This window comes from Lynx canadensis, chromosome E3 (assembly GCF_007474595.2).
Source record: "Lynx canadensis isolate LIC74 chromosome E3, mLynCan4.pri.v2, whole genome shotgun sequence".
Lineage (NCBI taxonomy): Eukaryota > Metazoa > Chordata > Mammalia > Carnivora > Felidae > Lynx > Lynx canadensis.
Genome location: NC_044318.1, coordinates 19,951,936 through 19,964,765, shown reverse-complemented (window position 1 = coordinate 19,964,765; position 12,830 = coordinate 19,951,936). Strand labels below are relative to the sequence as shown.

At 46.4% G+C, this 12,830-nt stretch overlaps 1 protein-coding gene and 1 pseudogene across 4 annotated transcripts in view; both read left to right on the top strand.

Moving 5' to 3' along the window:
* The window catches only part of ARHGAP17 (Rho GTPase activating protein 17), an 88,798-nt gene that overhangs the window by 60,666 nt on the left and 15,302 nt on the right, over positions 1-12,830 (top strand). For 3 of the 4 annotated variants that reach the window (XM_030300692.1, XM_030300691.1, XM_030300694.1), the window contains 5 exons: positions 1,753-1,833; positions 4,538-4,651; positions 7,299-7,390; positions 9,661-9,817; positions 11,537-11,767. In XM_030300692.1, coding sequence (XP_030156552.1) covers positions 1,753-1,833; positions 4,538-4,651; positions 7,299-7,390; positions 9,661-9,817; positions 11,537-11,767 — 675 coding nt within the window. The remainder of the gene's footprint in view (positions 1-1,752; positions 1,834-4,537; positions 4,652-7,298; positions 7,391-9,660; positions 9,818-11,536; positions 11,768-12,830) is intronic. The other variant, XM_030300695.1, reaches the window with a different exon arrangement.
* Positions 7,541-7,661, top strand: LOC115504621 (annotated as a pseudogene).

Sequence of the window (12,830 nt, the reverse complement as noted above, 5' to 3'; positions counted from 1 at the left end):
CCTAAGTACCTACTAATCTTTGTACCCATTACCTCCTGTAATCCACAATCAATGACCTAAAGGGAAGATGCCATTATCCTTATTTTACAGACGTGGAAACTGAGGCTTGGGGAGGAACAGGGCCAAGGTAACAGCAAGTAATTGGCAGAGTGGGAATTTAGACCCAGACCTGTCGGACCCAAAGACTGTGCCTCTATCTTTGTCCCTTCCCCTCCACCCCCAGCTTCATTCTGTCCAGGAGCCGCTGGCAGCTTTGTCCAAAAAGTCCCAGGGGCTTCAATCTGGCCCACCAGCCTGCCTCCCTGTTAGCTTGTGCCTCACAGTTCTGACTCACCTCCTCCGGCAGGTCCCTAATTCCTCACCCCTAAGGGAAGAGGAACAAATCTCCCTTCCCCTCCACCCTTTCCCCTGTCTTTAGCCACTGTCACCCATTCCCAGCAGATGGGCCGCTGGGTCTGATGAGCTCGGTTGCAGCAGGAGGTGGGGCTGCCCCATCGTGTTAACCGCATTTGCACCAGAACCTTTGTGGCCACAGAATGCGAAACACGTCCTGGGTAGGTGATGAGGTTTTTAAAGTCAGAATAAGTTCTTAGTTGTGGTCATATCCTTGGAACCTGCGTGTGGCCCAACCTGTTGTAAGGGTCCATGTTTGTGGGGCTGAATAAATGGAACCCAACATCAGTGTCAGGTAGGGGAGCTTTCTGGGGTCTCTTTTCTTAGGTAGCCTCTACTCCTCCCGAACTTGATTCTTCTCTCAGTTCTGAGACTCTCAAACTCATCCCTGTGAGGAAATACACTTTTCAAAGAAGGTATCTGTTTATTGGTGTATTGATTCCATATACTTGAGAAATGTCAGCATGGGCCACCATCCCATCCCGGTGACACATCGACTGGCCTTTGAAGTATCATTGTGTTTGGGGCGCCTGGGTGGCTCAGTAGGTTAAGCATCCTACTCTTGATCTTAGCTCAGGTCTTGATCTCAGGGTCGTGAGCTCAAGCCCTGTGTTGGGCTGCACATGGGGCGTGAAGCTTACTTAAAGTATAACTACGTTTGACCCCTTCTTGTAACTCCAGATTGCTTCAGTTGTGGAGGATGTTTTAGATCCAAAGGTGTATTGTGTGGGCAGCTTCTAACGTGCTCTCCTCCTGGCGGGCCGGGGTGACTGATCTCATCTGGCCCTTTTTTGTGTCTGTGAAAGTTTGTGTGTTGGAACTGTAGAGCAGAAGAGCTCCTGCAGATGCTTCAGCACAGAAAAGGGCTTCTTGGCCTGGAGACTTGGAGTGGCATGAAGGGCAGGGAAAGACACTGGTACCTGAGTACCTGGGAGCTTGGCCACCTCATGTGTGGCTGGGCCGACAAGAGATCTGGGCTCCATGAAGCCACACACAGAGATACGCGTTTTCTAGACAGAATTTTCGGTGGTGTCTTGTCTCACGAGTGCCGGGCACTGGCACGGGCAGTTTGCACGGTGATGCTTCTGGAAACTCACAGTCACTCGGTGGAATCAACACTCTCATCCCCTGTTGGGCACGTCAGGAGATTGAGTCTCAGTGAGGCTAACCAACTTCCCAGAGTTAAATATTTGGTTGGTATCTGACTCCAAATTTATTTATTTCCAAATCTACCCTGTGTCACAACTGTGCTTTCTCTGTCAACGAAGACATTGCTGTTAATGTAGCCTGTTGACACAGGTGTTACTAATAGGTGTTTTGATAAAGAGTTATGAATACCGGGTTTTTTTTTTTCCTCAGTGTGCAGGATCAAGACAAAAAACTTCAAGATTTATGGAGAACATGTCAGAAGTTGCCACCACAAAATTTTGTTAACTTCAGGTACGAATGACCGGCATTCTGCAAATTAAACTACCAAGCCACAGCGACTCTGGAGTGAAGAAAGGTTCCACCTGCAGCAGAGGCCACTTAATTCAAGCGCACTACAGAAGTGCTTTGGAGGGTGCCAGGGGGGCGCAGGGCATGGGATTTGATGTGTGTTATCGTGCTGCACGTGAAGCACCTGCATTGCGTCTGCACGAACACGTGAGTCACCTGGTCAGTTTACCACTGCAGCTACGGGGAAGAAGGTTCTCATGGAAAGTTGACTTGACTGCACGTTGGATTCAGAGTCTAAGTTGTTCTATGGGGGTGCGCTGGGCTGGCTTAGTTGGTGGAGCATGTGACTCCTGATCTTGGGGTTGGGGTTGTGAGTCAAGCCCCACACTGGGGATAGAGATAGATGGATGGGTGGATGGATGGGTAAATAAGTAAGTAAATAAGCAAGCAAATAAGTAAGTAAATAAATAAGATTTTCCAGCATGTAAAAGGCAAAAATTAATAATTCTATTTTCTGCAATAGTGTTTTTATACGCTACATAAATTTATCTTTAATAGAGCATAAATCATCCCATTAAATGAAAGGTCAAGAACTGGAGATGATGTATTGCTTTATGGAATAGCTAGGTTTCTAAGAAAATTTACCACAGAATAAATTTCTAGAATTTAACCTCTATTTTCCTTTGGACTTAAAATGTGACTCTGAAGAAGCATAGAGAGGATAAAAGGTAGCCCTAAGTCATTGAAAACCAAAGAGAATTTTGTACAGGGGACTTGGCCCAAAATGACAAATACTTGTGAAATTTCTGGTATGTTACCCGACCTTTATTTTTTTTTTTAATTTTTTTTTTTTCAACGTTTATTTATTTTTGGGACAGAGAGAGACAGAGCATGAACGGGGGAGGGGCAGAGAGAGAGGCAGACACAGAATCGGAAACAGGCTCCAGGCTCCGAGCCATCAGCCCAGAGCCTGATGCGGGGCTCGAACTCACGGAGCGCGAGATCGTGACCTGGCTGAAGTCGGACGCTTAACCGACTGCGCCACCCAGGCGCCCCTGTTACCCGACCTTTAATTTCAGTCCTGGATTCTACCACTAAACTAAGCTAAATATTCCCTTTTAATACCTTAAGTATCAACTTTGCCTTAGGAATATGTTAATATTTTTAGTAACCTTCATTGCTTCATTTAGCACACCCAGCCTGGGATTACAGATAGTCTTGGTTAGAACTATGGTGGAACTTTGGGATTTGGCTTCTTTTTTTGTTTATTTTACTCTTTATAATTTTTACTAATTGTATTTGTAATAGGGAGTATGTTCCCATAGTTCAAAATTCAAAAGCTGTACAGAGAAGAATCTCTCACATATATACACATACATACATTTCTTTCTCTCACATGCTTCCCTTTTTTTTAAAAAACCAAATGGTAGTATATATTGTATACATCATTCTCTTTAAATTTTTTTTTTCAACGTTTATTTATTTTTGGGACAGAGAGAGACAGAGCATGAACGGGGGAGGGGCAGAGAGAGAGGGAGACACAGGATCGGAAACAGGCTCCAGGCTCTGAGCCATCAGCCCAGAGCCTGACGCGGGGCTCGAACTCACGGACCGCGAGATCGTGACCTGGCTGAAGTCGGATGCTTAACCGACTGCGCCACCCAGGCGCCCCCATTCTCTTTAACTTCTTTGCTGGATATACATCCTAAAGATTTTTCCATATCAGTATATAACAATTTTTTATGGCTGCATAGTACTCTACTGTATGGATATATTATAATTTATGTATTTAAAATTTTTTTTTAGGTTTTTTTAATTTGTTTTGAAAGAGAGAGCAAGTGGGGTGGAGGCAAAGAGAGACATGGGAGACAGAGAGAGTCCCAAACAGGCTCTGCACCACAGCGTAGAGCCCTGCTCATGAACTGTGAGATCATGACCTGAGCTGAAATCAAGAGTCAGATGCTTAACCAACTGAGCCACCCACGCGCCCCCCCACCCCGGCTTTTTTTTTTTTTTTTTAATTATTTTTAAGTTTGTTTATTTATTTTGAAAGAAAGAACAAGCAGGGTAGAGGCAGAGATAATTTTTTTTAAGTTTATTTATTTATCTTGAGAGAGGGGGCGGGGCCCAGAGAGAGGATTCCAAGCAGGCTCTGCACTGACAGCACGGAGCCCAATGCAGGGCTTGAACTCACAAACCTCGAAATCATAGCCTGAGCCACCCAGGCGCCCCTGAGGTGCTGTGCTTATATAGAAGAGAGTATATCTATATGATAAATTGGAGATTTTCATAATTACCACATAAAGCATTTTCAAATACGATTTCCTTTAAGCAGTGTACCTATACTTGTATTTTTTTATGTTTGTATTAAAATATATTGAGCCCACAGCTAATCATATTGTAATTGAGGGGTACATAGGTAGGGCATAAAGGAGAAATGGATTAGAAATATACAGTAAATAGGGATTGAATCATTGAGGTTTACACGTGAGCTCTTTTCCTCTTCCAAGCCCTAACGTGGGGCTTCCTGTTCTCTGAAGCAAAGAACACAGGACTTTGTAAAATACTGAACCTGAGCCAGATTCTGATTTAGCGGCACTCTGCAGTTAGCACCTGAGCCATCTGGAACTGAGCACGTGGGCAGGAGGATGCTATAAGTGCAAAGGTTTCGGAGTACATGCTTCCTCTCTTCTCGTTTCTTCCATAGGTATTTAATCAAGTTCCTTGCAAAGCTTGCCCAGACCAGCGACATTAATAAAATGACTCCCAGCAACATTGCAATTGTGTTAGGCCCTAACTTACTATGGGCCAAAAACGAAGGGTAAGTCTTCCCCGTATGCCTGGATTCATCTCTTCTCTCCACCTGGTGGGAATACATTCTGGTGTAAGATGCACTTCAGAGTTGCGCTTCTGAACTTGGGTTTTTCCATTTAGCCAACATTCTTGGAACACAGCTATGAACTGGGTCCTGTCCCCGGTGCTGGTCACATGCACAGTCCTCAGAGGGTCCCACTCTTGGGCAGTCAGGCAGATGAACAGCTGTGGCACAGTGATGAGCTCTGCACATAGTCTGTGCTCGTGGGAATGCTGTCACAGATGTTATAAAGTTGGATGACCATGGTACTTACTGAAGGAACACAGCTCAGGCTGAGAAGTTCAGGGAGAGCCTCGCACGGCACTTGGGCTGTACTTGGATGAATGAATACCTTCCTGCAGGTGCGACCAGATAAGCAAAGTCATTGCAGGCATGGAAGGGTCTGGTTGCTAATTTGGGTCTGGGAGTGCTGTCATATGGTCTTGTATGATCAGGGGCCAGGAGACTATGACTGGGGATTATGCAGCCAGAGCCAGGTTCTGAAGAGCCTCACGTATCTTGCTGAGGTTTAGAACGAATTTAAGGGATCATAAGTGGTCAGGGAGGCATCAGGGTTTCTAAGCAGAAGAATGACTTCATCCAACCATATTTGGATAGATAATTTGCTGGCACTGAGAAATGTGGATTGGAGGAGAGGGGTCAGGGAGACCAGCTAGAAAGCTCCTGGAAAATCACTGACACTGACATTTACTCTGTCCAGGGGCATAATAATTAACCTCATTTCAATTCTCACAAATAACCTTTCTAAAAGGTGCTTCTGTCCTCATTTTTACAGAAGAGGACCAGTAACTTGCCTAAGTTTGCACAGCAGGGAAGTCATGGGACCCCCAGGCCACATCCCGAACCTTCCCCACCACCCCAGGACTCCCTCCATGTTTCTTCATATTGGAAAATCATGGGCAGTCCTCATCTCCATTAAAAAAAAATGCAGTGACTTTCTGAATTAAAACCTTTCTTTTTTTTTCATTTATTTATTCACTCATGCCCGCCCAACCATTATGTATAAGATTACTTAAAAAGATCCAATATCATAAAGCAAAACTAACACTACGTTGATATACAAAGTTAACTACATACATCATATCTTACAGCCAATAAATTCCAGGTAGACCAAAGGATTAATTATATAAAAAGTGATGCCATAAACATGGCAGGTAGATACTTACTGCCTTTTGGGATAGAGAGGTCTTTTCGAAACATAAAATTGGTGTAAATAATTTAAAAATGAATAGATTTGTCTCAACAGCTACAAACTTCTAAATGTCAGAAAGCACCTTAAGCAAATGGTAATTCACGAACTATGAAGGGGTTCCTCCAGAAGTGTCCAGAATATATTGAAAGGTCTTGCAAATCAATCAGCAGATAGTATCTCCTCAAAAAGAAAACTTGGCTGAGATCATGAGTGAAGAGTTGCTCCCTAGTCCAGTAGGGTTCTAAGGCACAAGGGCAATCAGAATCCAGAAGGACGGAAGGGAGGACTGAGTGGGCAGTGGGGAAAATGTACAACCACGCTTGCATTTTAAGCTGGAATTTGAAAGGAGCTAGAACGTTTGCTTGATTGGTAATGGGGGTGAAGATGTTCTTCCCGGTGGGAAGAGAGGTCAGAGGGGTATAGAGGGAGGTTTGGGGCAGTCAGGCAAGGGCTCCAGCCTCTTGGGGGTTCAGTGTCCTCATTTATGACCCAGACCTTGTAACAGTCCGTGTTGTAAACATTGAGGTCAGTGAGGTGAGTTCACTGAAGCACATGGGGGCTCCCTGGGTGTCAGGCCTTCGCAGCTTCTTGGCTTCTGTGGTGTTCTGACTCTGAACTGGAACGTGAGCTCCTTGACAGCGGGGATAGTGATTCTTATTTTCTTCCTTTTGAGCCCTGACATTCACACTGTCAACTTCTGAACACGCATCTTGGGACCAGATATCACAGCCTTAATACCGTGGGTTTTTTTTTTTTTTAAAGTTTATTTATTCATTTTGAGAGAGTGAGAGCAAAGGAGAGGCAGAGAGAGAGAGGGAGAGAGAGAGTCCCAAGCAGGCCCTGAACTGTCAGCACAGAGCCTGACACAGGGCTCGAACCCACGAACCGTGAGATCATGACCTGAGCCGAAAGCAAGAGTCAGATGCTTAACCGACTGAGCCACCCAGGTGCCCCCTTAATACTATGTTTACTGTGGGGGCTCAGGCTTTCTGATACGAGGGGCACAGCAAACAATACATACTTTCTGCTGTATGTGGTGCCAAAACTGGTGGTGGTATCTTGGGTCTTACAAGATAACTACCACGGGCAACACGGTGGGAACACGGTGGGAAAATGCCTGGTTGACATCCTGTTCCGAACCAACTTAAAATCAGCATTTGGACTGAACACTGTTGTTCACTGGCTCACTCGCTGTTAACACGGTGCACGCAGACCAAGGAGCGATAATCAAGTGGGGGTAGTTTTTCCTCCTGGGGCATCACCGCCACACTCCTAGGTCAGAGCCCCGTGCACCTAATTTTTGCACTTGTGCTTGAAGATTTTATCGTTTTAAAGTAATTACACTGCCGTGACACAACCTGCCTGGGGGAAGCACTTTGACTTTGTGAATGTCCTTTGCAGGTCGCTAGCTGAAATGGCAGCGGCCACATCTGTCCACGTGGTTGCGGTCATTGAGCCCATCATTCAGCACGCCGACTGGTTCTTCCCTGAAGGTAATTCACCTTTCCAACTTCACTGACCGCCCAAGCAACACAATAACAGTATAAGAAATTCTTCTGAGAAGAAAATGCATCAGTAATCCCTTCACCATTACCTAACTGGTTTCCCTTTTTCGCGTTTCTTTTTAAAATAGACCGCTTACAATCGCTTCTCGGCCTTTTGGCTAAGATCAAGTGTAAAATAGACCGCTTACATTCATCTTTGACATATTGGCCACCACATTATTTTGTGTTTCGCTTTGTTTCACTTAACACTGGAGCTGTTCTCTCTAACCAGCGTATACTGGAATACCCACTAGGCACCACATGCTGGTGGTGACATGCTGTCCCCTGGAGGAAATTGGCCCTTGGAGAAGGACACATAAACAGATATTGTAACACATGGCGAGTGAGAAGGAAAGGCGGATAGTTTGACAAAGTCAGATGCTGGGCACAAAGAACCAGGGACTGCTTTGTAGAAGAGGTGACACTGAATATGCAGTTTTCCATTGGGAAGACCTCTTTTTGTTTCTCTAGGCAGAGAGCTGGTTTTTTCGTAAAGGTGGAAGGTAACACAGGATAGGTGGATTGGAGCCATTTTGTGAAGGTCGGAGTTGGCATGTCAGAGAAGTAGGATTTCAGTCTACAGACCGTAGATTTTCAAACTGCGTCTGTTGTAGTCCTGGGATCCTCAGAGTTTCCACGACCCTCTTTGGGGCCACTGGTCGGCATGTTTTGGGAGTCCAGACCCCCGCCCCTTATTCTGTGAGCTCTGTGAATGACCCCAGGCCAGGCTCACCTCTTCTTTACCATCAAGAATCCCACCTCCCTCATTGAGGCTGCTCAACAAATACGTGATGTCTGAGTGAATCCTGGCATTCTGCCCAAGATTTCTTTGGGAAAACGAGTCTTGGAAAAACTGCTTCAGGCAGTACAGAGTTGGTGTTGCCTTTTATTTGCATTTTATAATCAAAATGTAAATACTTTTCATTTTTTTATCCAAAGAAGTAATCCATGCTTATTGCCCTTGTCCATATTCCATGATTTTTTTTTTTTTTTGAAACAAAGAAGAAAGCAGAGGGATCATGTAAGTTATATTCTGAATCACACCCCTTCCTTATTTCTAGTTCCTTCATTTTACCTCCCCTGGCTTGGGAAACCATTCTTTTTTTTTTTTTTTTTTTTTTTAATTACTAGATAGAGAGAACCAGCACAAATGAGGGAGGGCCAGAGAGAGATAGAGAGAGGGAGAAAGAATCCCAAGCAGGCTCCACACCCAGCACCAAGCCCAACGTGGGGCTCAATCTCACGAACCACCAGCTCATGACCTGAGCCAAAATCGAGAGTGGGACACTTAACCGACAGAGCCACCCAGGTACCTCTTGGCAAACCATTCTTAAGAGGAGAGTGCAGGGGTTCCACTTGTGAAGCAATGAGGGCTGAGGGGCTGAAGAATGAGGCTCTCGTTGCAGAGGGAGTTTTAAAGCTCTGTGCCCCCATATGCTCTCTTGTCACACACGGGCAAACCTCATTTTATGGCGCTTTGCTTTATTGCGCGTCTCGATACTGCATTATTTTACAGACAAGGCTTGTGGTAACCCTGCATTGGGCATGTCTGTCGGTGCCGTTTTTCTGACAGCATTTGCTCATCTCGTGTCTCTGTCACATTATGGCAATTCTTGTGGTATTTCAAATTTTCTCATTATATTTGTTGTAGTGATCTGTGATCAGTGATTACGACTCACTGAGAGCTCAGATGATAGTTAGCATTTCTTAGGAATAAAATCGTTTTAAAAGACAAGTGAATTTATTTTGAGAGAAAGAGAAAGAAAGCGAGGTTGGGGGAGGGGCAGAGAGAGAGGGAGAAAGAGAGAATCCCAAGCAGGCTCCATGCCGTCAGTGCAGAGCCCAATGCAGGACTTGAACCCGTGAACTGTGAGATCATGACCTGAGCTGAGATCAAGGGTTGGTCGCTTAACCGACTGAGCCACCCAAGCACCCTAACAATAAGGTACTTTCTATTTCAAGTATATACGTTGTGTTTTTAGACATAATGCTATTACATGCTGAATAGATGACAGTATAGAGTAAACCTAACTTTCATATGCTCTGGGAAACCAAAAAAGTCACTTGACTTGCTTCATTACGATACTCATTTTATTGGGGTATTCACTTTATCGTGATACTTGCTTTATCGCGATATTCGCCTTGTTGCAGTGGTCGGACGGCGCACCTGCAGCGTCTCCGAGGTGTGCCTGTACACTTGTTTCTTTCTCTTGTTGCAGAGGTGGAATTTAACGTCTCAGAAGCATTCGTGCCTCTCGTCACCCCAAATTCCAATCACTCATCTCACACTGGAAATGACTCTGACTCAGGGACCCTCGAGAGGAAACGACCTGCCAGCATGGCAGTAATGGAAGGGGACTTGGTGAAGAAGGAGAGGTGTGTGTTCAGAGCTGTTCACTCGCATCCAGCAGCAGATGTCATGTAGAAGGATGGTTGAACCCTCGGTATCTGGTCCGGCCTCAGCCGACCTGTCATGAGAATGGCCCACTATGCCCCCGTGATTGTTAGGTCCAGATATTTAAGGAATTTTGCTCTAGTTCATTCCAAACATTAATATGACTTACGTAAGACAGATGGGTAGCTTGTCTGCTAACATCCAGACCGTGTGCGTCCAGGCTTTCCTTGGTGGTCTGTGGGATGGCATCATACACGTGACAGAGCCACCCGAACGCACTCGGGGAAAAGAGAGAGGGCGGGGGAGAAAAGTTAAATATTGTGGACAGATGTCCAGGAGCGAGTGTGAGAATAACCCATCTCTCACAGTAAGTTGTGTGACTTGGTGTTTAAAGAGACCTATTTTGGATAGAACGTGGCCCTTCAGTGGAAGCCAACCACTGAATCTGATGTTCAGCTGGAGAAACTTGAGTATTTCCAATTCTGGAAGAAAAAAAAGATGGCGGGTAGTATCAGATCTAGTGAGAGACAGTAGGTCTCCGTGCTGTGCTCCACGGGCGATTTTAGTGGGATTTTCAAAGGTTAGTAAGGCTCTTTGTGATTTGCGTCTTCAGAGGCCAGCCTGCTCAGTGTGTATGATGAAATACCCCCATACTCACCAGTAAGGCCAAGTTAGGCCTGTTTGAGTAGCGTGCTGTTCTTGCACACGCATAAGTAATAACATCACAGACGTGGTGTTACATTACAGCTAAACAGCAGGCTCCTATTTCGATCACCCGATCTTGTAGTGAGCTATGATCTTTTTTTGTTTGATTTTGCTTGGTAGTGGTTGTTTTTAATCCACGGTGAAGGCTCTCCTTCCCTACTCGGTCCCCCCGAAGCCCGCATTTATTACGTGCCGAGACCTTACTTCTCTGCAGTCCCATTCACACATTTGGTCCTGCTGCTCGATGACAAACTGTCCACCACGAAATGAGCCTTCACGGACTTTAGGTTACAAAATGCAGTGTTACGGGTCTGACTGGCATATAGTAAACGATTCTTGGTTACCCCCCAGGGTGGATTCTCCCCACCAGCTGACCCAGTAAACATGAGCTCAAGAAGCCATGCACCTCGATTTTTCAAACTGAAGAGTTTGAAAGTTCATGCATCAAGTAAATCTTAAGCAAAAAGTGAATCTTCCTCCTCCCCACCCTCCAACTGCCATCTCCTTCCCAAAAGCAACTGTTTTTCCCAAGGTTACCGACCCTTTCAGGTCTATTCTTTGCACACTCATGTACCAGTGTTTCTACATCTCGGCTCAAGAAGCGGAGTGGCGTCACAACCTTCCCACTCAGCTCCCACCTCATCCCCCAAACACACAGACTCGAGGTGGCCCTTGGGTGGCACGCAGCTAGGCAGGCTAACGTGATGCCACTCACTCGAGACGAGGCCCGCCCGTTGGCTTGCAGCTGTTCACCCCCAGACTGAGAAAGGACACTGATCGGGACCGGGTCTGTCGGCTCGCTCAGGTCTAAAGCCCGGGTGAGCTGCTTGCCTTGGTAATAGGGATGGCCGCGAACCTGGTCCGCGCCGCTTCACTGCATGCTGGGCAACCGGGGGGCTGTCCACGCGTGTGGGTTTCAACACGCGTGGACCGATGGGCTTCTGTCTCAGTAGTCAGCTTGCATGGTGTGTTGACTGTTTCTTCTTTCTGTGTAGCTTTGGTGTGAAGCTTATGGACTTCCAGGCCCACCGGCGAGGTGGCACTCTAAATAGAAAGCACATAGCCCCAGCTTTCCAGCCACCACTCCCGCCCACAGATGGCGGCACCTTGGCTCCTGCGGGCCCAGAGCCCCCTCCCCAGAGCTCTAGGGCTGAAAGCAGCACAGGGGGTGGGGCTGTCCCCTCCTCTGCGGGCATACTGGAGCAGGGGCCAAGCCTGGGCGACAGGTAAGGAGGCCGGCTTCTGCTGGGTGCCCGGTGCCCCAGCCTTCTCGCAGGGGCTGGCCTGTGGGCACGGCATCCAGGCCCACAGAATCACTCGGCAGAGAGTGAACCGGATTCGCCTTCACTCTTCTGGTTGGCAAAGGATGGGGAAAAAAAGACTGCAAATTGCTTGCTTCCTTTCCTGTTTTCCAAAAGAAGCAACATTCGTTTGCATTCTTTACCGTACTGCTTCGGTGCTGGAAGCCAATAGGTGGCTAGCCGTATTGTAAACCTCTTTTAGCTGTTGGATGTGCACTCGATGTCCATTGACCACTCGCTTGTTGCCATCTAGTGTGCTAACTGGTTAACACTTGAATGTAGCAAGTTACTTATAGTATCCTTGGCATTCATTCATTCATTCATTCACTCACCCACTCACCCACCCATCCATCTACCCACCCGTCCACCCGTCCGTCCGTCCATCCAGTCAGCCTTATTGAATAACTGACTAAGTACTGGACGCTGTACTAGATGCAATTGGTGACTGAGACCTTCCCAACCCCTAGCGTTCAGTCTCGTAGGCAAATTGATAATGTGAGTACAAGGTAAAAAATATGATACATTTTCTTAAAAGGCTCTTTTGTTGATTCCTTTAGATTAACCATCTGGAGTGGGGTACAAATATACAGCAGCTTGAAAAAAAGAGGACCTTTGAACTTGAGATTTCTGTTTAATGTGCATGAATTCACTTCTCCACACTGACCCAGGCAGATGACCACCAGAGGCCACTTCAAGTGGTATCTCAGGTGGTTCCGGACCGGAAGCTGCTGTAAAAGATGAGCCCCTCTGCAGAGCACGTGCTCAAATGTTTATCGCAGCCCTCTATAAAGCACTAAATAATCACATATTGAGTAAAACAGATGCACAGAACAAGGATCACCTGTTTCTGCATACATTGTGTGCAGAGACGAAGCTGCCTCAGGAGAGCTCCCTCACTTCCTGTCCTCTGCATGGGGAGGGAGTGCCTCCTCGTAAGCCAGCTGCTTACGAGAGCGGAATCTTGTTCGGTCGTCACACCTGAACTCTG